Genomic DNA, 22,599 nt, shown 5'->3' on the forward strand with positions numbered 1-22,599 from the left:
TAATTCGTATTAATATATTATAAATATGCACAATTATTTTCTTCCTGTGATAATATATTTTTTTTATAATTTTATCGCGTGTTATAAATATCCATGTGAATATTTATTCCAAAATATATAATTTAATTAATAGTTCTGGAATATCTCAAAGTTTTCTTTAACAATTTTTTTTTTAAATCACAATAAATAACCAAGAAAACAAAAAATTGATATCTTTGTATAAATTTTGATAAACAAATATAATAAAATCGACAAAAATATAATTCAATCTTGCCCCTGAAAGAATTTTTGAAAATATCAAAAGATAATATTTGACATATATATTTTTTATTGAATTCATTTAACGATGTAATTATTTCTTCGTGTAATATTTTACAATATTTTCAGAATCCGAATCAATACCAAAAACCAAACAAAAATCGAAGAAATTTTTGCACGAACTCCGATAAATAAATACAATAAAATCGAAAAAAATCTAATTCAATCTTTCCTGAAAGAATTTTTAAAAAGAAGATAATATTCGACATATATATTTTTTAAATAATTACAAATAATCGCAATAATAATAATAATAATAATACAATGAAACAATATAGACAATTAACCGAATATATCCTTGAATTCATTTAACGATATAATCGTTACTACGTGTATCCTATTTTAATGACGTATATTTTCAATCGTATGAATCGTCATTGACGTATTTCTATTTTAACGAGAAGAAGAAACGCATTTATGGGTTTCCTATTTGCCGATTATACTACGAGATTTGACTTAGTAACGTGTCAAGGGAGTATCGATTCCTCTAATGGTGGTTTTAATGGACTATTCTAATGGTATATTCTCTTACTTGGCAGAACCCGTTAACCAAGAGTAAATTCCGTCCTTCGACGAGAAACGCATAATCTATTCCATTGTACGATCATTCTCGTTCCAAAGAAATATATATATATATATATATACATACATGTGTGTGTGCACATATTTATGTGAATTTATCAGAACATTATTCTCATGAAATTTAATGTTTAAAAATCATAATAAGTTTACCATTCGTAATATCTTACATTCAATAATATCATAACAATTATAATATATATAAAAAAAAAATGAATGATTTAATTTATTTATAATTTTTTAAATCGAACGATTTATATCATTATCAAAATAATCGAATAATAACAATAATAATAATAATAATAATAAATCCAAAGAAATATATATATACATGTGTACACGTATTTATGTGAATTTACCAGAACATTATACACATGAAATCTAATGTTTAAAAATCATAATAAATTTACCATTCGTAATATCTTACATTCAATAATATCATAACAATTATAATATATATCGACAAAAAAAAATGAATGATTTAATTTATTTCTAATTTTTTAAATCGAACGATTTATATCACTATCAAAATAATAATAATAACAATAATAATAAATCGTATAGATCTTCGATCATATTATACCGATCGATATAACTTCGATCCACGCCCATCTCTTACCTCGAACTTCTTCCCCACCCTACTCTACCCTACCCTACCCTTCCTTCCTTCCCCCCTTTACCTTACACAACACAAACGCATACACCGTTAATTACGATGAGGTGTACCGAACGTTGAAGCAAAAGTAGAACAGAAGGTGTGTGCACACGTTTGGTTTTCTTAATAATGCGTATATACGAGAAAATAAAAGGATAGATAATACAACAAAATCAATGTGTTTGTATATATATTTATACGTATATGTATATGTGTATGTATGTGAAAGAAAACGAAGTTCTTTTGGAATCAAAAGCCTTTAGGCTTTTTCAACGATCTTCGATGGTAAAGCGTTGGTTAGCAACGGTTCTTTCCTCTATCCGTGACCATCTTGATGACCGGTACGGCACGTGCTGCTGAGTACGCAAGCGGGACGAGAAGGGAAGGGAAGGGAAGGGACGAAAAGGGAGTGAAGAAGAAGGGAAAAGGAAGGAAGAAAATGAAGAGAATCGAAAAAAGAAGAAGAAGAAAAAAGGAAAGGATACTTCTTGGTACTTTTCATCGAATCACGAAGCACCGATAAACCCCCCACCCCACCCCTACTCTTCCCACTACCACCACCACCACTACCACCCCGTAACGGTGTTGTATTCCTCTAGATATCGTCGTAATATATTTTTTGTTTTTTTTTTTCTTTATTTTTCACCCGATACACTTGACCTCTTGAGTATCTTTATTCGATTAGGCTAAGATGAAATGATGTTTTGTGGAAAACGTTTGGATGCCACCGAAATTTTGTCCTCTCTCTCTCTTTTGATTTTATTATTCAAATTTTGATACAATATATATATTTTATTTCTTTTCATATTCTTCGTTCTGCTTCTTCTACTTTATTTTTCTTTTTTTTTTTCTTATTATTCTCTATCCAAAATGTACGAATAGCGTTCATTGATTTCTTCTTCCTCTTTATTTTACTTTTTCTTTTTTAGTTAAATAAAAATAAATTATACATCTTATTGTTAATAATAGATAATATTGATGGACACAAAATATATATAGATTGAATATTTTATATTATTAAATAATTAATATATTATATAGTTTTTTTTTTAATATAGAAAATTCGTAAATTACTTTATACCTAAATTCTTATCACCAAAAACACGAAATATATATTATATTAATTATTATTCTATTTTATTATATTTATAATTTTGATATATCTATATGTATATTTTGTTATTCTCATTAAGAAATCAATCGTGTTCGTAAGGGTGCGAGGGGGTACGGCGGGTGTACGGGGTAGGGGGAGAGGGGGAACTTTAGGATCAATGATCTTTGGTAGACGGCCATTGACTCGTGCGAATATTAATTCTTTCAAACGCTTACACGTGTTATTTCTCTCTCTCTCTCTCTCTCTCTCACGCACAAACTTTCTTTCCTTCTTTTTTGAACAGAGGGTAGGTGGGCGGAAGGGAGACCCTTGGATGGTCACTTACGTCACTCGTACACGTAATACAATAAATACTAAAACGTTATTGGTACTTATCGTGGCAAAAAAAAAAAGAAAAAATGGAAAAAAAAAATAACATATACGAGCGTGCCGATCTTGCGACCTTGGCAATATATTTTTACAAGCTCATTTCATTCTATGTCTTTCTCTTTAAAAAAATTATTATCTCAACCGAGTGTTAAAATATTTACGCGAATCGATTCATTAATTCAATCGATTATTATTATTATTATTATTATTTTATCAATAGATGTTTGCGATAGGGGTGGGGTAGATCAATATGGCATTATACGCGTAGTTTTACCTCGGCATTCTAATCAATGCAAAGAGCATTCCGACGAAGTCGGAAACAGAAGAATTCTGACAGTTTACGTAAGGGAGTATTTTAATTTATTTTTTTTCAAGTGCACTCTTTTATCTACAAGTTGAATAATTTCCAACCTTCGAACTTTGCCATCTCATTGATTCTGAGACAAAACACGTGCATCTAGATATATGTATGTATGTATGTATGTATGTATGTATGTATGTATAGGAATGTATGGAAGTATTTTTATTAATGTATGTGTGTAGGTGTTTATATATATATATATATATATTTTGTAACAATTGTGTGCAACTTTTTCGCTTGACTTTATCATGCTTTATATATATATATTTACAGAAACTTTTCAAAGAAATATCACAGATTGCAATGTTGTAAATTGTGCATCTTTGCAATTTTCTTAGCAAAAGTTTCGGTAAATATTTTTTATACTAAAATTAAATAGATTTTAATAAAATTTATATAAAATTAAAGTACACTCTTTTGTCTACGCGTAGAATACCATATCGAGTTATAAATTTAGCATGTAAAGTTCAGAAAATGTCAGAAAAGGCAATGCTGTAAATTGTGCATCATTGCAATTTCTTTGAAAAATTTTGGTAAATATTTTTTATACTAAAAGTGAATAGATTTTAATGATTTTTATATTAAATTAAAATACGCTCTTTTGTCTACGCGTAGAATACAATATCAAATTATAAATCAATTTGCAAAGGTTCATAAAACAACAGAGAATGCGATGCTGCAAATTTTTACCTACTTTGCCATTTCTTTGAAAAGTTTCAGCAAATATTTTTTATACTTTTAGCAAATGGATTTTAATGATTTTTATATTAAATTAAAGTTCACTCTTTTATCTACAAGTTGAATATTTACTTGAGTTATAAATCGATTCGCAAAAGTTCATAAAATGGCAAAGAAAAGTTTGCGGATTAGGCAATGTGAGCAATGCCGGATGGCCAGGCATTGTTCACATTACCGGCCTAGATTCCAAACCACCCCCGGCAATGCTAACAATGCCTAGCCTTAGGCAATGTGAACAATGCCTAGTCCGCCAAATTTTCTTTGCCATTTTTTGAACCTTTGCAAATTGATTTATAACTCAAATAAGTATTCAACTTGTAGATAAAAGAGTGCACTTTAATTTAATATAAAAATCATTAAAATTCGCTTGCTCTAAATGTTAAAAATAGTTGCCAAAACTTTTCAAAGAAATGGCAAAGTAGGAAATACTTGCAGCATCGCATTCTCTGACATTTTCTGAACTTTACATGCTAAATTTATAACTCGAAAAAGTATTCTACGCGTAGATAAAAGAGTGTACTTTAATTTAATATAAGTTTCATTAAAATCTATTCACTTCTAGTATAAAAAATATTAACCAAAACTTTTCAAAGAAATTGCAAAGATGCTCAATTTACAGCATTGCATTCTCTGACATTTTCTGAACTTTACATGCTAAATTTATAACTCGACAAAGTATTCTACGCGTAGATAAAAGAGTGTACTTTAATTTAATATAAGTTTCATTTAAATCTATTCACTTTTAGTATAAAAAATATTTACCAAAACTTTTCAAAGAAATATCAGAGATTGCGATTTTACAACTTTGCAGATGAATTACTAGCAATGACTGATTTCCGGCTTTGACAGTAACATATATATATATATATATATATATATATATATATATATATATATATATGCAGTTTGTATTATTATATTTTTCACAGAATAAGATCGTCTCTTATTTTCCACGTGATGGGAATGGAAGGGAACGGGTGGAAAGGGGAGGATGGGGGGGGGCTCTATGATTTCATAGCACACGGTGCGTTTATAATCTTACAGCATCGCGAGAAAAGCGTGACAAATATCACACACCGAGCACACTATTCAACATACACACTATTGCAATCCCGACATACTCCGGTTCCGTAATATTCGTAATCTCGATTGAAACGGACGAGATGACACCTTACTTCCTAGGACATCGACTTTACCTGGATTATCAGACCTTGACGACCCCTTAGGTCGTTGTCTCAAAGGAATTTTCTATCTATAGTTCTGTGTGTGTGTGTGTGTATTATATATCATCGTTTTATATAATATATCTGCGAGTACCAATTTTTTTTCTAACGTAACGCGTAGAACGCAAAGTAAATTTGTTTTTTTTTTATTATTATTATTATTATTAATTCTATTTTTATATAAGAATATTTTTTAGAATAAAAAATGAGAGTACATTTTATAGAAAAAAAAAAAACAAAACAAAAGAAATTATGATTTTGTTTGTCAAAAGAGATCAATGTATCGCATAATATTGCAGGTTTATTATTTTAAGATAACTCGTATAATATTATAAAATAAATAAAAATGTTATTTTTTGATTGAAATGTGATTAGTTAGATTTGAACATATGTACGATTAATATCGTGACAGGGTTGCGTCGAATCTATTCGTGAAATTAATTTTTTATGGGTTTTGTTTTTTTTATTAGATTATTCATATATGAAAATAATATATTTGAATATGACGGAACTTTTCAATCAATCTGTCCGTTTTTCTTTTCTTTTTTTTTTTTTTGATTTTTTATTTCTAAATCGTTTAGAAGATTTATTTTCCCAATCTTATTAACGGTGCGGTCAAACACACACACACATACACACGCATTTCCTAGTAACGATACCACGACCCAAATGTTTATAACATATAATTTGTAAAGAACCTGTTAGTGTGAAGTCACTTTACTGGATATTATATTAAATATACGGTTGTTAACGTTGAAAACGGTATTCTCGAAAAACTCGCAATATCATTCAACATGAATTTTCTGGAAATCTCGGTAAGAAATTAACCTCTTGACATAGAAATTCAAACGAAATATTATGAACTGGTACCACAAAAAAAATTATTATTAATATTTTTATAATTACACAGAGAGATTACGATTTAATTAGAAACAAAATAGAATATTCCTGTCTCCCCTTCCCCCCGTCAACTGTTCGATATGATTTAATATTTTATTATTAATAAAACTATATATTATATATCAATATTTAATATCTCTTCGCACGAAGAAAATATATTTTCTTTTTTATCGAGAACAAAAATTCTTATATGTATTAAACAAGAAAAACAATAATCGAATAAACATTTCGATATGATTAATAATAATCCGTAGAAAAATTATCCTGAGATACGAGTAAGAAATATATATAATAATAATTATTTTCATTTTTAATTATGAATTATAATGTCGGATTTTAAAAATAAACTTTATCGATCTGAAATATCATTTGTGTAAAATACTTATATTATATTGTAAACGTATAGGTAAATCATACCATGAAGTATATTATTGTCGACAAAAAATGATCTCGCGTGACCAAGGAAAAAAGGGGAGGCCCCATCATTACTTTTTACTCAAAAAAAAAAAAAGAAAGAAAGAGAGACAGAGAGAGAGAGAGAGAGAGAGATAGATACACACGTCGTACAAATGTGACGCTAGTCCGTAAAAACTTGAGTGAATTTTTGTCGTCGAGTATTTTTTTAATCCTCTTTTTTTTTTTTTTTTTTTTTTTTTTTTTCACGGATTCCAAAGACTAAAATGCGAGCAGTGTGGGTACCGTTAACGGGGAATTGCCATCCATGGGAGTTGAATTTATTGCAAGCACGCGTTGTTATTGGACATTGAATCGCGACGCTTGGTTGGTTTTATTCTTGACAAGATGAATATAAACGCATATATGACATTAAAGGAAAGGAAAAAAATAAAAAAAGAATAATAACGTAACAAAATCGAGTTCGGGAAAAGTATAGTCTCGTTTTAATACTAAACGTACTAAACTTTACGTATATCCTATTTTTACACCATAACGTATCAAATAATATACATCTTCAAAAATATAAATAAAATAAATAAAATCTTAATAAAATATAATTTAATAATAAATAATATAATAATAAATATTCAATATATTTTTTACCATATATGTTTTATGTATGTATAGCAAACAATTATACCATTTATGCAATAAGAAATTTAATGTAAGAAATTTAAGTGTTTAAATATTTGTGTGTATGTGTGTGTGTGAGTGTGTGTTAAAAAATAATTATGTCATTTTACAGAGCGATTATTATTATCCACCCCGATCAACGTGGTCAAGGGTAACACAGCATCCAACTAAAAAACAAAATGCCAATTCAACTTGGAAAATTGGCAGTGCTATGCTAATAATTTCAGCGATGCTTGTATTAATAGCAGTACTTGCTATAGCTGGTCTTGCATTATGGTTGGGTGGTACGTTTTTAATATTTATTATTATATAATAACGTTATATTTTATATGTGTGTACGATGTATAACAAAATATAAAATAAAATTATTCGTGTTTCAGCATTGAGAAACGATTCCAAAAATTGTGAGTACTTTTTATTTATTATTGGAAATATATAAATATAATTAAATGTCAATTATAGAAATAGTATTGTAATTTTGATTGATTACTTGTTTTATTTAAATATACCCCGATTGAAAATGATTATTATTATTATATTTAAAAATATTACGATGAAAATATTATATTTCAAGATTTTTGATATTAATCGATTCGTTGTAACATTTAATTGTAAATACCAATAAAAAAATATTTCCAAATATATTCACACAAATTATCGTTTAAATTCGATTAATCTAAGAGGAATAACTTTTTCATTTTCTTTATCTTTTTTTGTTTAATTCTCTTTCACAGCGATCATTGGATTCACTTGCAATTTTAGAGTAATTAAAGGTGAAAGGTATAATCCAATGTTGAAGTTGAACACTAGTATGGTGTTTCGGGATAAAGAAAGAAAGTACAAAAATATAGTAAGTTATCGGATTTTAAATATATATATGCAAATATATAATTGAATATATTAATTTGGAGCTAATGTATGTTTATTTTTCATTCAGTTTGAATTATTATTCCGAAGAAGCGTATTGAGTCCAGCATACAAACAAACTATTATAGATAAATTTGAGAACGGTACTCTTAAAGTTTTCTTTAGATTATATTTAGATAGAAGGAAGATACCAAGATCAATAACAAATATCGAAGACACGATCGAGGATATTATTGCTAAGGAAACTTATTCGGTGTCATCTTTGTTCAAAGATTTAGAATTAGATCTTGCAAGTATAAACGTCAAACGTAAGTAAATCATAATAATACACACATCACATATCCTTATATATTTAATTTATTATATTATATTATATTTATCAATTTTTTTTTTTAAAATTTTAACACTGTTTTTTTGTAATTACGCAGGAATAAATCAAGATATAACAACGAATCAAAAACAAACGGGCAATCAACAAAGGAACGCTATGATTACGAAAAATGGTTTACTTCGACCAAACAGAACGAGTCCATTGATAACTGGCACTAATAAACCAAAGTCTAAATTAACAAAGATAGAATCCAACGAGCCCGAAATTGATTTTAATAATATACCAACGATTCAAGGTACTTACAAGGCAACCAAAGTAAACGAAACTTTAAATAATTCGACTAAATTAAACGACAAAATAATCGAATCTAATATTACGAACGTTAACAAAGATTCGCAATTAGACGAAATAACGAATAAAAGTATTATTTCAAGGATCGATAATAATACCAAATTGGAATTAACTTCCGTTCAACCGATTTCTAGTACCACGATGAAATATAAAACAACGAATAAATTCGAATATACATCTGCTATCGTAGATAATCAAAAAGAAATGTCATTAGCATCGATTAAAATATCGTCCAGTACTATTCCTAGTACGAGTAGTGTTATCATTCAAGATTTTCATAAACCAGATTTTGAAACGTCACCGTGGAAACCAATAGTTCCCGAATACGTTAACACCGAACTCAAATTATTATTAGATACAACGATATCATCATTGATAGTTAATACAGATTCTATTGTTAAAAATCCGGTTTACGATGTACAGGATAAAATTATTAATGATAACAATCCAAAATTACCTAATAAAATATCGGAAAATTTGGAACCCATTAACACGCGCATTGACGTATCAGGAATGAGCACTTTGGACGAAGAAGATACTGATTTTCCACACGACAGAATCGTACCCGAAGATATGGTCAATTTTCGAGTTAATGGAAAATTTAAAAACAAGATACCTGGTTTGATGGATGACGGTAATCTGTTTACAGCACCAACACCTACGATTGATGTTATTAACAAACCCAGTATCGAAGTGTCAGGTCAGTTACCATCAGAAACTTTTGATTTACGATTAAGTACTTCTTCGGGGGGAGGGGAATTAACAAAAACCGATCATGTAAAACAACATTATTATCAGACTATTATTGATCAATCTAAAAAACTAGAATCAATCAATTCAACTAACGATAATAAAGATGATTCGAACGTTTCAAGATGGAATCTTCAAACAAACAAACCTGAAATAACTGTAAACGATGAATCAGTTGATAGTATTTCTGGAATAGGTATAGCTGAACCTGTTCCTGATTTAGATGAAAATTTGGAAACTAGAAGTAGATTAAGTGGCATCGAGGCATTAGACAAAGATCAAAATGATGCATTACGTGACAGGAAGGTCGATCAGAGACCAATTTACACGAGTTATCGTAGTCCAGATCTAAGTGGTAGCGCAATTAAATCTAGTCTCATTGAAAATCCTGGTACTATAAAACCCTTTCGACATACCATTCCTGTTGATAAGATTACGTCGGCAATCTTTACAGAAAATGATAATAAAAGATTACCTTTAATATCGGTCAATGAAAATACAAGAATTACATCAATCGTTGACAAAATTCATGATGATGATGAACAAAACGTTAAGGAAATGAAAATACAGGATAAGTGGATAACATCGATGGATATTAAAGAAGCTACCGAAATGATTCATTTAAATAATCCTAATTTCGAGTCATCATTTGTTAAAAATGAAAAAATTGAATTAACCGAACCAACGGTATCAACTAAATTTAATAACGATGAAATAATCGACGACGAGAAAATTCTTAAACTCGGTACAACTGAAATATATTCGGAAATATTACATCCCAGTAATAACAACAACAACGGACAAAAATTAATCATGAATAACGATGATAGTAAAGAAGTAATACCGGAAAAATTAATCTCTAGTGTCTCGAGAAATTCTACATTCATCGTAGTTGATACGGTTCAACACGTACCTAATCAAGATAATACCGATGAATTTGAGAATACTAATTCACAAAATAGAGGCAACGATGTTCCCGTTAATCCTCATTTGACAACTACTCCGGGAACCCGTAAAAAAATTTACAACGACACGTTGAAAGCTTACGTGGTCGAAAATTTGGTCACTTTGGCACCTGTTAAAAGTAATACAGGTATTGGTAGACCTGTCAGACCTAGACCTAAAATTGATAATGACAAATCAACGAAATTTTCTTTAAAACCATCTGCCGTCAGAAGTACAGCTGAACGTTTAGACGAAACAGCGTTACTTGAACAATTGTTCGGTCTCAAAGCGTTAGAAATAAATAAGAATAAACTTAATCGAAATATTTCTAACGAAGATCTAATTGATGATCGATCGAATAATCAGACGATCGATATTACTGATCAAAATAATACTCGTATAGAACAAATCGTCGAAGTTGTAACATCAGTGAGTACCAAAGTATCGTCTAAGGAAAATCCTGATCGTGTTGTTCTAAGATTTGTCGTAACAAATTCAACTTCACCGCCGATAATTCATACAGATTCTAATAAAAAATCAGACAAATTGTTGGCGTTACAAAATAACGAAGAGAAACGTTCGTTCAAGGATGAAAATCCTAACGTCGATCCAATGACTATATTAACTTCCGATAGAAAAATTTCAACGTTGGAAGATGATCGATTTATTTTGAACAAATTGAAACAACTCGCTGAAGTTAGAACGCACGACAACAAACCTGACCTAAAAATAATCCAAAATTCGTCGGATCTTTCTATGAAAAATTTCGATTCGCGAGATCAATTGCAATCGGATGATAGCAAATTGATATCACATTTTGACGAGTTAAAAAAAATCGCCGACGTAGCAGTCGGAAATGAAACCTTGAAAAATGACAGTTCTTTGTTCACGTTGAGCCGTGACGGCGTAAGGATTTTAACGAAGATAATGAACAAGATGGACGACGATGGTTTTTCAAATGATCACGAAACAAAAAATCTTACGACAGAAAAATATCCCGATTCAATATCTGGTAAATAATAATTGATAACGAATTATTACGACGATTAATTTTAAAAGATCTTCTTCTATCATTCTTAAGGATACCAACCGAATGATGATTGATGAGCATCGTATATATATATATTTTTCACAGATAACTGTCAAGGGGGGGCCGGGTTCCGGTGCAACGACGGCAAATGTTTGCCATCCAGTGCTAGATGCAATATGTTAGGCGAATGTAAACATTCAGAAGACGAGGCCAATTGTACCTGCGCTGATTTTTTAAAGGCCCAATTACTACATCAAAAGATATGCGACGGTACACCGGACTGTTGGGATTATTCCGACGAAACTGATTGCGGTGATTAACTGCTCTAAACAAAACAAAAAAAAACAAACAAACAAACAAATAAATAAATAACCTATAAATACGATTACAAATATGTAAAATCAAGAATTACAAAACTGTCTCATTTCCGTGTTGACAGATTGGTGTGTCGAGGGTCAGTTCGTTTGCGGTAACAGCAGATACTGCGTGGATCAGAACAAGGTTTGCGATGGTTTCCAAGACTGTCCTACAGGAGAAGATGAAAAAAAATGTGCTGCATTGATTGAGGATTATATCGATGATTATAATATCGAACAAGTAACTGACGCCTTTAAAAATAATAAAACCATCCTATTGGGTAATCAAAATGAAGGAGACGATGATATGATCATCAACAAGTCAGAAGATTATTCGTTTGATATGGAAACCGGTCTTGATGATGTCCCAGTGTACGATCAAGAAGCTGTAGAATCCACGTTATCGAAAACATCTACCATACCTGATTCCCTAAACAAAGAAACTTACGAGACTGTTGTAGAAACGACTATATTACCAGACGAATCAACTAATTTAACTTATCTAATATCGGGAAGAGAAATATCGTCGAATTTGAGAAACAATCTTAACGGTGGTACGTCCTATCACGCTAAAGGAAATTCTCCGATTACCAGCTCCGTCAATGGATTTGAAAAGGAACTCAATGGTTACAACGATAAAGGTTATTTGAATATTAGAAAAAATGGAAAGTGGGGTAAACTTTGTTTAAATACGACTAATAATTATGATCAAGAACGACAAACTAATTGGAGCATCGAGGATCTTGCTAGGGCAGTTTGCAAAGCGATCACTTATCAGTAAGTTTCGATGATTTTGTTCTTCTTTTAACAAAATATAATGATCGAAATAATTAATTTTATATTTGTTTCTTTGTAATTTTCAGAGATTACGAAAAAGTAGAAAAAGTTTTCGACGAAAATCCATCGATCGGCAATTCTTATTACGTATTGTCGTTCAACGATGATAAACCATCTGACAAAACCGCGTTGACCTTCAAACCGTCCAACTGTCCGAGCGGAGAGATCCTCAAGGTCAAGTGTAAAAATTTAGAATGTGGAATAAGGACTCAAACCCCATCGCAGGCCAGGTATATATTATACGTGAACCAGTTTCTTTTGTTTTTGTCTATAATTATATACCGAAAGAAGTGAAAACTTCTTAGATGTATCTTCGTTCGTGTTATTCGCATATCAATAATACATGAAATATTTCAAATCAGGTTTCACGTATACACCAATTGAATTTCATTTAAACAGATTTAACGTTTCACGACGTTACAGAATTGTTGGGGGCGGTAGTTCATCGGCTGGAAGTTGGCCTTGGCAAGTAGCACTTTACAAAGAAGGGGATTATCAATGCGGAGGTGCACTTATCAATGACAAATGGGTACTCTCAGCGGCCCACTGTTTTTATCGGTAAGTTGTCATGACAATTTCTCATTGACCTATCCGCACGGATTTGTCAACAATAGGTATTTCAAAAGTACATTTTTCAACGATAAGTTTATCAATTGTTTCGTTATATTTTTAAAAAGTGTATATAAACAAATATCTCTTAAAGAAAAGAAATAGAACGAACACGATAACTAAGAAAAAGAAAATACAAATTTTTAGATTTATTTTTCTTTTGTCCGTATTCATAGAAAAAATTAAAAACATAAAAATGATAAAAATAATGTTTTAGTACACTCGACGAGTATTGGGTTGCTAGAATAGGTGCTACAAGAAGAGGAAGTTTTCCAAGTCCGCACGAACAATTATTACGATTGGATCAAATTGTTCTTCATCCGGATTATATTGACAATGGATTCATTAACGATATAGCATTACTCAGATTGGAAAAATCGGTTACATTTAGCGATTATGTGAGACCAGTATGCCTTCCACAAAACGAACCTAAAAGTGGTACAACTTGTACCGTAACCGGTTGGGGACAATTGTTTGAGATCGGTAGAATATTTCGTAAGTTTTGTTTTTTTTTTAACTTAACATACTTTTTATAAATATTCTAAATCATGTTGGTAACAAAATTTAAATATATTTTTTCTTGATATCATCGACAGCTGATACTTTGCAAGAGGTTCAATTACCTTTGATATCAACTGAGGAATGTCGAAGGAAAACTATTTTCTTACCGTTGTACAGAATAACATCTGGAATGTTGTGTGCTGGATTAAAAGATGGCGGAAGGGATGCGTGTTTGGGCGACAGCGGTGGTCCTTTAGTTTGTTCTGGATCGGACAATAAATATACCATTCATGGTAAAATAAAAATATTAAAAAAAAGCCTTAACATTAGATTTACGGACTGAACCAATTTGATTCATTTTAAAAATTTATATTTATATATATATAGTAATTAAAGTTATAAGTAAACTCAAATATTATTTTTTAATAATATTATAATATATATAATTTTTTTAAATATTATTTTTTAATTATATTATAATCATATATATAACTCAAATATTATTTTCTTAAAAATATATGTTGGTTTTTAATTACGTAATGAAATATACGTAAACATTAATTTACGTATATGTCTAGTCAATCCTTCATTCAAACAATGTTTTATAAGTCATTAAAATAATAATAAAAAAGAAAAAAAGAATATCCGTAAATCTAGCGTTAAAATAAATCTTCGTTGAAAAAATTTGTGTTAAATCATTATTGTATTTCATTTATTTAGGTATCACTTCGAACGGTTATGGCTGTGCAAGACCAGGAAGACCTGGGGTTTATACGAAAGTTTATCATTATTTATCGTACATCGAACGTGTTATTAATTCTTATAATAACGTACCATCTATTATAGCATCCTGTAAAGGACACAGATGTCCTTTGGGCGAATGTTTACCGAAATCAAGAATATGCAATGGATTCCTCGAATGTTCCGATGGCAGCGACGAACGCGATTGCGTTACGAATTTACGATAAAGAAAAAAGATAAAAAAAAAAAAGAAAAAGAAAAGACTGACACACACACACACACACACACGTATTTATATATTACGTTAGAATTTTTTCTCCCCCCTTTGTTTTTTTTTTTCGTTCGTATCCTTCGTGCGATTTTTGAAATTTATTATATTTGCAAAAATTCGATCCAAAGGATATACGAAAATTGAACAATATTACTTTGCATTTATTCGACGATACGTTTAAACACGAGTAATTGCAAATTATTTGAAATATATTATTAAGAAAAAAAAGAAAAAAATTAACAAAAAAACATACCAGTGATAGACCTAAATTTTTTGTTGGGTGGTGTATCTTGTAAGATATTAACAAAGTGAGAAGGAGAGAAAAAAAAAAATAAAAAAATAATTTCTATCGATAATTTACTACACCTAACCCTTTTTTAGTGCCATATAATCAACCCTCCTCGGTATTTATGTTTCCATATACCGTTGTAAATGAATTTAGCACTAAAAGGGTTAAAAACGATTGCATTTTAACTGTAATTGTCAATTGTAATTTTTTTGTCAGAGAAATTAATTAATTAATTAATCAATAATAGTAATAATAATAATATTAATAATAATAATAATATAGATAGATAAATAACTTTCGTATTTCTAAACCAAATTATAAAGTTTAGAGATAATCGTAAAGTTATTTATTAACGAATCGATTAGATATCGATTAGACAATTAAGAATTCGTGGTACTCGTTGTGAAAACTCATTGGAGTTCGCGTTATTCGAATTTACTATTATTACACTAATTCAAATAGTTATGATTGTTTTTTTTTTCCTTTAATAAGATTTAAATTTTGTATATATAGAATATAAATTTAAAATAAAAACGAGACAGAGAGAGAGAGAGAAAAAAAAAAACGTGACCTCCTTAGGGCAATGGTTCCTAAAAAAAACCCAGAACCCTTTCAACGAAACTAAATTTTCGGAAATGGTTACGATAAAACCCAAATAATTGGCTTGCAAAATTAAATGAGAATAAACAAATAGATGGTTGGATAAAAATGTGTCTTACGATCACCAGCTGATTTGTAAATCTCAATTAATTATTATAATTAGTCGAACTAAAATTTCATTTATTTATTTATTTTTAATCTTAACCCGAAAAAATATGGGATTCAACAAAGGGTGCACCGATAATCGTAAAAATTTGGGAACCATATTGTGCTATAATGAAAATTAAATTAATAATTATAATAATAATTACACAATTATAATAATAATAATAATAATAATAATAATAATAATAATAATGATAATAATTGAAGAATAGAAACATTTAAGACAGAAGAATAAATGTATTTCTACTACAAGAAACTTTTCCTATTTTGATAAGACTGATTTTTTTTTTTTTTCTTTTTTTTTTTTATTGCGATAAAACAGCGAAACATCTTGCGAGCATTTATCATCTGAAAGAATAATTATATTATTATGCGAGAGAAAAAGAGTACGACTAAGAGTACTCTCGATGATGATAATAATAATAATAATAATATTAATAATAATAATAATAATAATAATAATAATAATAATAATATTATATCCGATCAAAACTTGGATAAGATATTTAAAAGCAGAAATGTAATTGCGTTATTTTTTTTTTTTTTGTTTTTACGTGTTATTTTTTTCTTCTCTTTTGTTGCATAGATTAATTTATAAATATTATAAGAGAGTGTGTGTGTGTTTTTTTTTTTGTTTCACACAAGAGAGTAGTTAGTAAGTAGTTAAAGCGCGAATGTATTATTATTTGATTTCTTTTCTCGTACTCTTATACAATAAGAACGTAAAAATACACATAGTCACGACATGTTTTTATACAACACGGTTCGATATAATTCTTCTCTTTTTTTAATTACTATTATTAAAACGCTGTGTTAAATAGCATATATTACGTAATACGACGTCCTGTTATAATAAAAAATCGAAATGATATCTATGATATAATAATAAGGGTTAATCCTACCCCCCCCTTTTTTTTTTTTTAATATGTAAATATATGTACGATTCATTAAAAGAAATTAATCTCAATATGTCATACTCCGTTTTTCTTACTTTCTTTTCTTTTCTTTTGTTTGTTTGTTCTTTTTCGTTATTTCTTCATATTTTAAATAATGAAACATTTATTTTAATCGACGAATTACCAAGAGACAAGTAATAGAGAAATTGAATAAGTATCCATTAGTATTGAAGAAAACTTTGAATAAAAGTTGATTTTACTTCTTATCGAATTAGTCGACAGAAATTTTTACTTTAGCGAATCTAAACATTGAAAACTGATGAGAGTTGTCATCTAAACTATATTACGCTTAGACAATTAATGACTGACGATTAACTTACACTTATGATTAACATATTATTATACCGATTGGTAAAAATCACAATTGCAATTTGTATCACGATAAACAACACACCGTTTTTTTTTTGTTTTTTCTTGTTTCGTTCTTTTAATTAATTGATCAATTAATTAAAATCTTGTTCTTATTTCTTTTATGCGCTCTGCTAAAAGACATATTCTTCTTCAGGATCGAACAAACCCATCATCATCATCATCATCATCATCATCATCATCATCATCATCGTCATCACCGTACCACATGAGATTTTTAACTAACGCGTTATCGTTCACTTATTTACATAGTTAATCAAAGGAAGCGTTCAAATTATATAATTGAACAAAAAGAAATTACAATTAATCAAAATGTATTATTAACATTTTCCTTCTTTCTTTCTTTCTTCTTTCATTTTGTTTTGTTTTTTTGATTTTCGATAGAGTATGAGGAAACGTAAGGAGTGAGAGTGTATATATATATATATTATATAATATATATTTTAATATATACGCTCGAAGGAAGAACATGTCAACCCGGTGATTGAACGAAACTTTTTATAATGGGGCTTGAAAAAGGAAACATGTTGAAGGATGCATTATTATATCAACTTAATATATCACCAAACTATTTCAATACGCACGCTTCGAATTATTTTTTTTTCTTTTTTTGTTATTATTAATTTATGTATGTATGTATGTATGTATGTATGTATGTATTAAGAAATATTTCTAACGCGCGATACAAGCTCACTCCTAAATTAAATGGTTGTGTTATATGTGTTTTAACAATTCCCCGTTGCTAATAATAAATATTCGAACTTTGTACGCGTTCGGTCTGGACAAAAGTTTCATCATTACCGTTATATAAAATTGTGTAAATGTATAAAAGTGCTGATCGAAGATTACTAACAACTTTTGTCCACACCTAACTTGAAATTTCATCTCGAGCAGCATTCCTATATTATCACGTAGTCATCATCATTATCATTATCATCATCATCATCATCATCATTTCATCATTATCTGTAAATACTTTATCGAGTCCTCGATTCCAAATCTGACTAATTGTTTAAATGAATTCATCTCTTTTTGATTTTTCCTTTTTTTTCTACCACATTACCATTAAATTTCGAATAATAAGAGAGTCAAATATTTCAACATCTTTCGTCTTCCATTTTGTTTTTTGTTCTTATTTTTCTTTAAATGAAACACACACACACACACACACACAGGGCTGCATACAATGACGTGGCAGCTCTTTTCACAAGTTTTTTTTTTTTTAATAATTTTTTGTTTTAGAAGGATTTCTTTTCTTGTTAATCTTTAATTTTTATTTTTATTTTATTTTTTTTTTTTGTTTTAAATGAGAATTTATCTATTAACTAGTTTCTCTCTCTCTCTCTCTCTCTCTCTCACTCTCTCTCTCTCTCTCTCTCTTTCTCTCACGTGGGTCGAAGAAAGGAAGAAGAAAGGATTATTAATCCTAATTGTTATATAGGATTGAAATCAATTCGTAGCGCGCGTTTTGTTTTGTTTTTTTTTTTTACGAGTTCTCGATCCTTTTTAACTCGACTAATCATCATCATCATCATCATCATCATCATCATCATCATCATCATCATCATCATCATCATCATCATCATCATCATCATCGTCGGCGTCGTCATCATAACTTTCGACCATATCTTATTCGAGAAGACAATAAATAATAATAATAAATTGATGATTTCCTTAACGATGATATACCTCTAATGTGAATCGTACTTGTTAGAAAGATATTTTAGGCTACGATTAGTAGTATTTAATTAGGGTTTTTTTTTGTTTTTTTTTTGTTTTTTTTTTTGTTTAACCAAGCGAATCGATTGCAATTGTGCTGAGGCCTTTTGGACTGATGGTAGTCTTAAATTGTTCTGGAACAGGATACTCCGTCTGTAAATAATAAATTATAAAATGTAACTTTTTTTAATTCTAAATAATTAATATAACAAAATATATATATATATGAATATTATTTTTGACGATCGAAAAATTTCAGTATTATTTTATTAACTCGTGAAAATGAATTCCTTAAGATGATGATGAACGATTGTTTGAACACATTTATTTGAAATATTTTTATTGTTAACCCAACGACTCAATGTATACGCAAAAAAAAAACAAACAAAATTGCAAAAGGATTAATATAAGTTTAATTATTTTGTATAAAGAATTATATAAAAATTCTTACGTAATCTCCATTCCCTTTCGGCACCATGACGTTCATTTCGCTAGACTTGCTTGTTATTAATTCGACGTCCAATGATTCAGAATTCAAATACATTTGACAACCGTCCGTCTTGTCAATTGAAATAGTTGGCACCTTGCCGAGTACCTAAAGAGAGAGAAAAAAACAAAAACAAAAAAGAAAATTAATTTACCAATAAATTCACACAAATGTTTTATTTAATAATATTATTAATTAGGGTGAAGCAAAAGTTCGTGCGTTTATTGTGTTATATATATAAATTGTATAATGGATTGTTTTTGTAAAATATTTATTTTACAAATATTTATTTAAAAATGAACATACTTTTGGCTCACCTTAATAGCAAATTATGTACACACACATACATATATATGATTAAATTCTTCTTGAAAGTATCACCAAGAATTAATTCGTAATTCTCAAATAAATAAAAGATTCAAAATAATGTTAGGTATAATGAAATGTTTGAAATGAACTAACTGGGAAAAAAATAAAAATTTAGCATGAATCAGAGATCACAAAAAGGAAAGAAAAAAAATTCTATATTATATTAATATATAACAAAAACAAAACACCGTTACTAGTATCGTCAACAACAACAACAACAACAACAACTAGGATTTATTCGATTTTTGTCACATATCGTATAAAAGATCTGCTATGACATGATTATAAATATCTAATTTTACAATAAATAATAATCTCGTGGTGGAAAGGTATTGTCCATTTAGGATAAAAGCTTCTCCACGAGAATATTATAAAACATCGATAATGCGTTGGCAACCAGGTAAGTGAAACAAACAAAAAATTCATACAAATAAAACGAAAAATGATTAACATGTTAAAAACTTAACCTAAAGAGATTATTTTATTTATTATACTACGATCAAGGTGGTAATCTAGAACCCGTTAGAATAATTTGCGAAACCGATTGGAAACAATGTATACGTGCTATCTTGAGATACATTTGGATGGAAGTTGTTACAGATGTTGTTGATTGTTTAACTACTAAAGCAACATTATGGAGGGAAGGATTGTATACTTGCAAAGTAATGTATCATTGTAATAATAATTATTTATACAAATATAATAATATTAATTTAATATTATCTAATATTATATTATTTTAAGTATTAATAATTATTAATATATCTTTTTTTTCTTATTTTTCTTTTGGATTAACCAATAATAACATTTAATTAATTAACGCTTAAACAATCTTTAAGTATTAATTTTTTCATATTTCAATTATTAATTTCCCCATATATGTATTTGTGTTTTTTTCATTTAGAATAATTTCCTATTAGAAATAATATGCGATCGTTATAAATGTTAAACCGTGTGTCACATTCGTTTGTACAAATAATTTTAATTCTATGTTTTATAAAAAAAAAAAACAAAAAAATATTTAATATTAAATTCTATCTCTTTTTTGATATATTAAATTCAATATTATTTGACTATGTTTAAAGATCATTGCAATGTGCATTATTTGTCTGGTGTTACTACTACTACGTGTATTATACATGAAAAGAAAATGGACGGTTAATACAATTCCACCTAGCAAATATATTCTGAACAGTGTCGGTTGCAAGGTCGATGATTTAGAATTGAAAATCAATATACTGACTTATAAACTTCAATACGGAACATGGCCACTACCTTATCAAATTTTAAATCCTAAATTAAAAAAACAATTACGTAATTTGAGACTAACGTTGTCCACTTCGAACGATCGTAATTCTTGGATCAAACATATGTTGCTTAAGTAAATACAAAAAATAATAATAATAATCATTTAATCTTATCCAAACAAATTTGCAAGTTTGTGTTATTTGTTTTAAATAAATAAATAAATAAATACTACGTGTAATTATTTTTTGAATGAAACATATGCTGTGTTGAAATAAATCAACGAAATAAAAATAATCATCCAATCAAATCAAACAAACTTGCAAAATTTTGGTTTTTAAAATAAATTAAAAATACTACGAGTATTTTTTTTTTATATATATTTAGTTCAACGTCCAAAACCTATTCGTCATCTTCCAAATTGGATTCAACGTCATTAAATCGCATGACCGAATTATTCGACACAAAAACGGGATACGTTTCGTCCGAAATTAAACCGAAAGTATTTTCAAACGATCAACAACAACCAAATCTAACGATCGAATCATTAAAAACTAACAGCGTTGAATCTGTCAAGTAAGTTAACAACAACAACAAAATCGAAAGATGTTAGAAAAGAAATATTTAACCTTTTGAATGTTGAATATTGTTAACTAAAGTATTTCGCAGGGATGGAATAATTAATTATTAGTATTATTATTATTATTATTTTTACGTTAATTGATAAAATTAAAATATCAGATTCTATAATAATATAAATTATAAATCGATATTTTTTGCAACATCTCTGTGCTCAGCAATTATTTTATATTAAATAATTAAAATTGTTGTTTTATATTAAATATAATTTTCATATGACAAGATTTAAAATAATAATCAATAATTAATAAACAAAACATAAAATTATATTATACTTTCATTTATATTGACAAACACGTATATAAAACAATAGCCCAGATTGGACGCATATATGCGTCCATAGAACACACTCAAAGGGTTAAATAAAAATAAAAATAAACAAATTTAATATTATCTAATCTATATCGTATAGAAAAATAAATTCAAATGAGATTCAACAATTATTCGATGGATTTTCTAAGAGCGAAAATTTAGAATCTAACACGTGTCGACAAGTTACGAAGCAACTTTCTTTGTTGCCACGAAAGAACAGCGATTCGTCTTCGTTGAAAAAAATATTAATGGATGATGCTGCAAAATTTGCAACGTTACGATCGGAAATAATTAATAACGATGGTTGCGACAAATATATCGAAAGTATCGAAGAATGTAAAAGATTTTTACGAGAATTGAAAGAAAGTAACAAGAGATTAGAATTAAATTGCAGTTCATCGGAAATCAGTGAGGATTCTTCTTCTACGTTTTTTAAAACTAACACGGACGATAAGGTAATTTCTATTCTATAATATATATATTATAATATATTGATATATTAATAAGATAAATA

At 28.6% G+C, this 22,599-nt stretch overlaps 2 protein-coding genes across 4 annotated transcripts in view; one reads left to right on the forward strand and one right to left on the reverse strand.

Annotated features, from left to right (window-relative positions):
- Positions 1-14,960, forward strand: part of LOC106793868 — a 37,797-nt gene extending 22,837 nt beyond the window's left edge. The window contains exons 2-13 of the mRNA XM_014761142.1: positions 7,459-7,630; positions 7,727-7,750; positions 8,081-8,196; positions 8,284-8,521; positions 8,642-11,602; positions 11,726-11,932; positions 12,060-12,753; positions 12,840-13,043; positions 13,237-13,371; positions 13,640-13,917; positions 14,019-14,216; positions 14,644-14,960. Coding sequence (XP_014616628.1) covers positions 7,459-7,630; positions 7,727-7,750; positions 8,081-8,196; positions 8,284-8,521; positions 8,642-11,602; positions 11,726-11,932; positions 12,060-12,753; positions 12,840-13,043; positions 13,237-13,371; positions 13,640-13,917; positions 14,019-14,216; positions 14,644-14,891 — 5,475 coding nt within the window. The 3' untranslated portion in view covers positions 14,892-14,960. The remainder of the gene's footprint in view (positions 1-7,458; positions 7,631-7,726; positions 7,751-8,080; positions 8,197-8,283; positions 8,522-8,641; positions 11,603-11,725; positions 11,933-12,059; positions 12,754-12,839; positions 13,044-13,236; positions 13,372-13,639; positions 13,918-14,018; positions 14,217-14,643) is intronic.
- A 3,727-nt stretch (positions 14,961-18,687) lies between these two features.
- LOC106793810 (adenylyl cyclase-associated protein 1) overlaps positions 18,688-22,599 on the reverse strand; it is a 30,058-nt gene continuing 26,146 nt past the window's right edge. For all 3 annotated transcript variants that reach the window (XM_014761035.1, XM_014761036.1, XM_014761034.1), the window contains exons 7-8: positions 19,485-19,628; positions 18,688-19,186 (exon numbers count right to left, since the gene is read on the reverse strand). In XM_014761035.1, the coding sequence (XP_014616521.1) occupies positions 19,103-19,186; positions 19,485-19,628 (228 nt within the window). In that variant the 3' untranslated portion in view covers positions 18,688-19,102. The remainder of the gene's footprint in view (positions 19,187-19,484; positions 19,629-22,599) is intronic.

The sequence above is a fragment of the Polistes canadensis genome, unplaced genomic scaffold, assembly GCF_001313835.1.
Source record: "Polistes canadensis isolate GaletaPanama2010 unplaced genomic scaffold, ASM131383v1 scaffold_19, whole genome shotgun sequence".
NCBI classification, from domain to species: Eukaryota; Metazoa; Arthropoda; class Insecta; order Hymenoptera; family Vespidae; genus Polistes; species Polistes canadensis.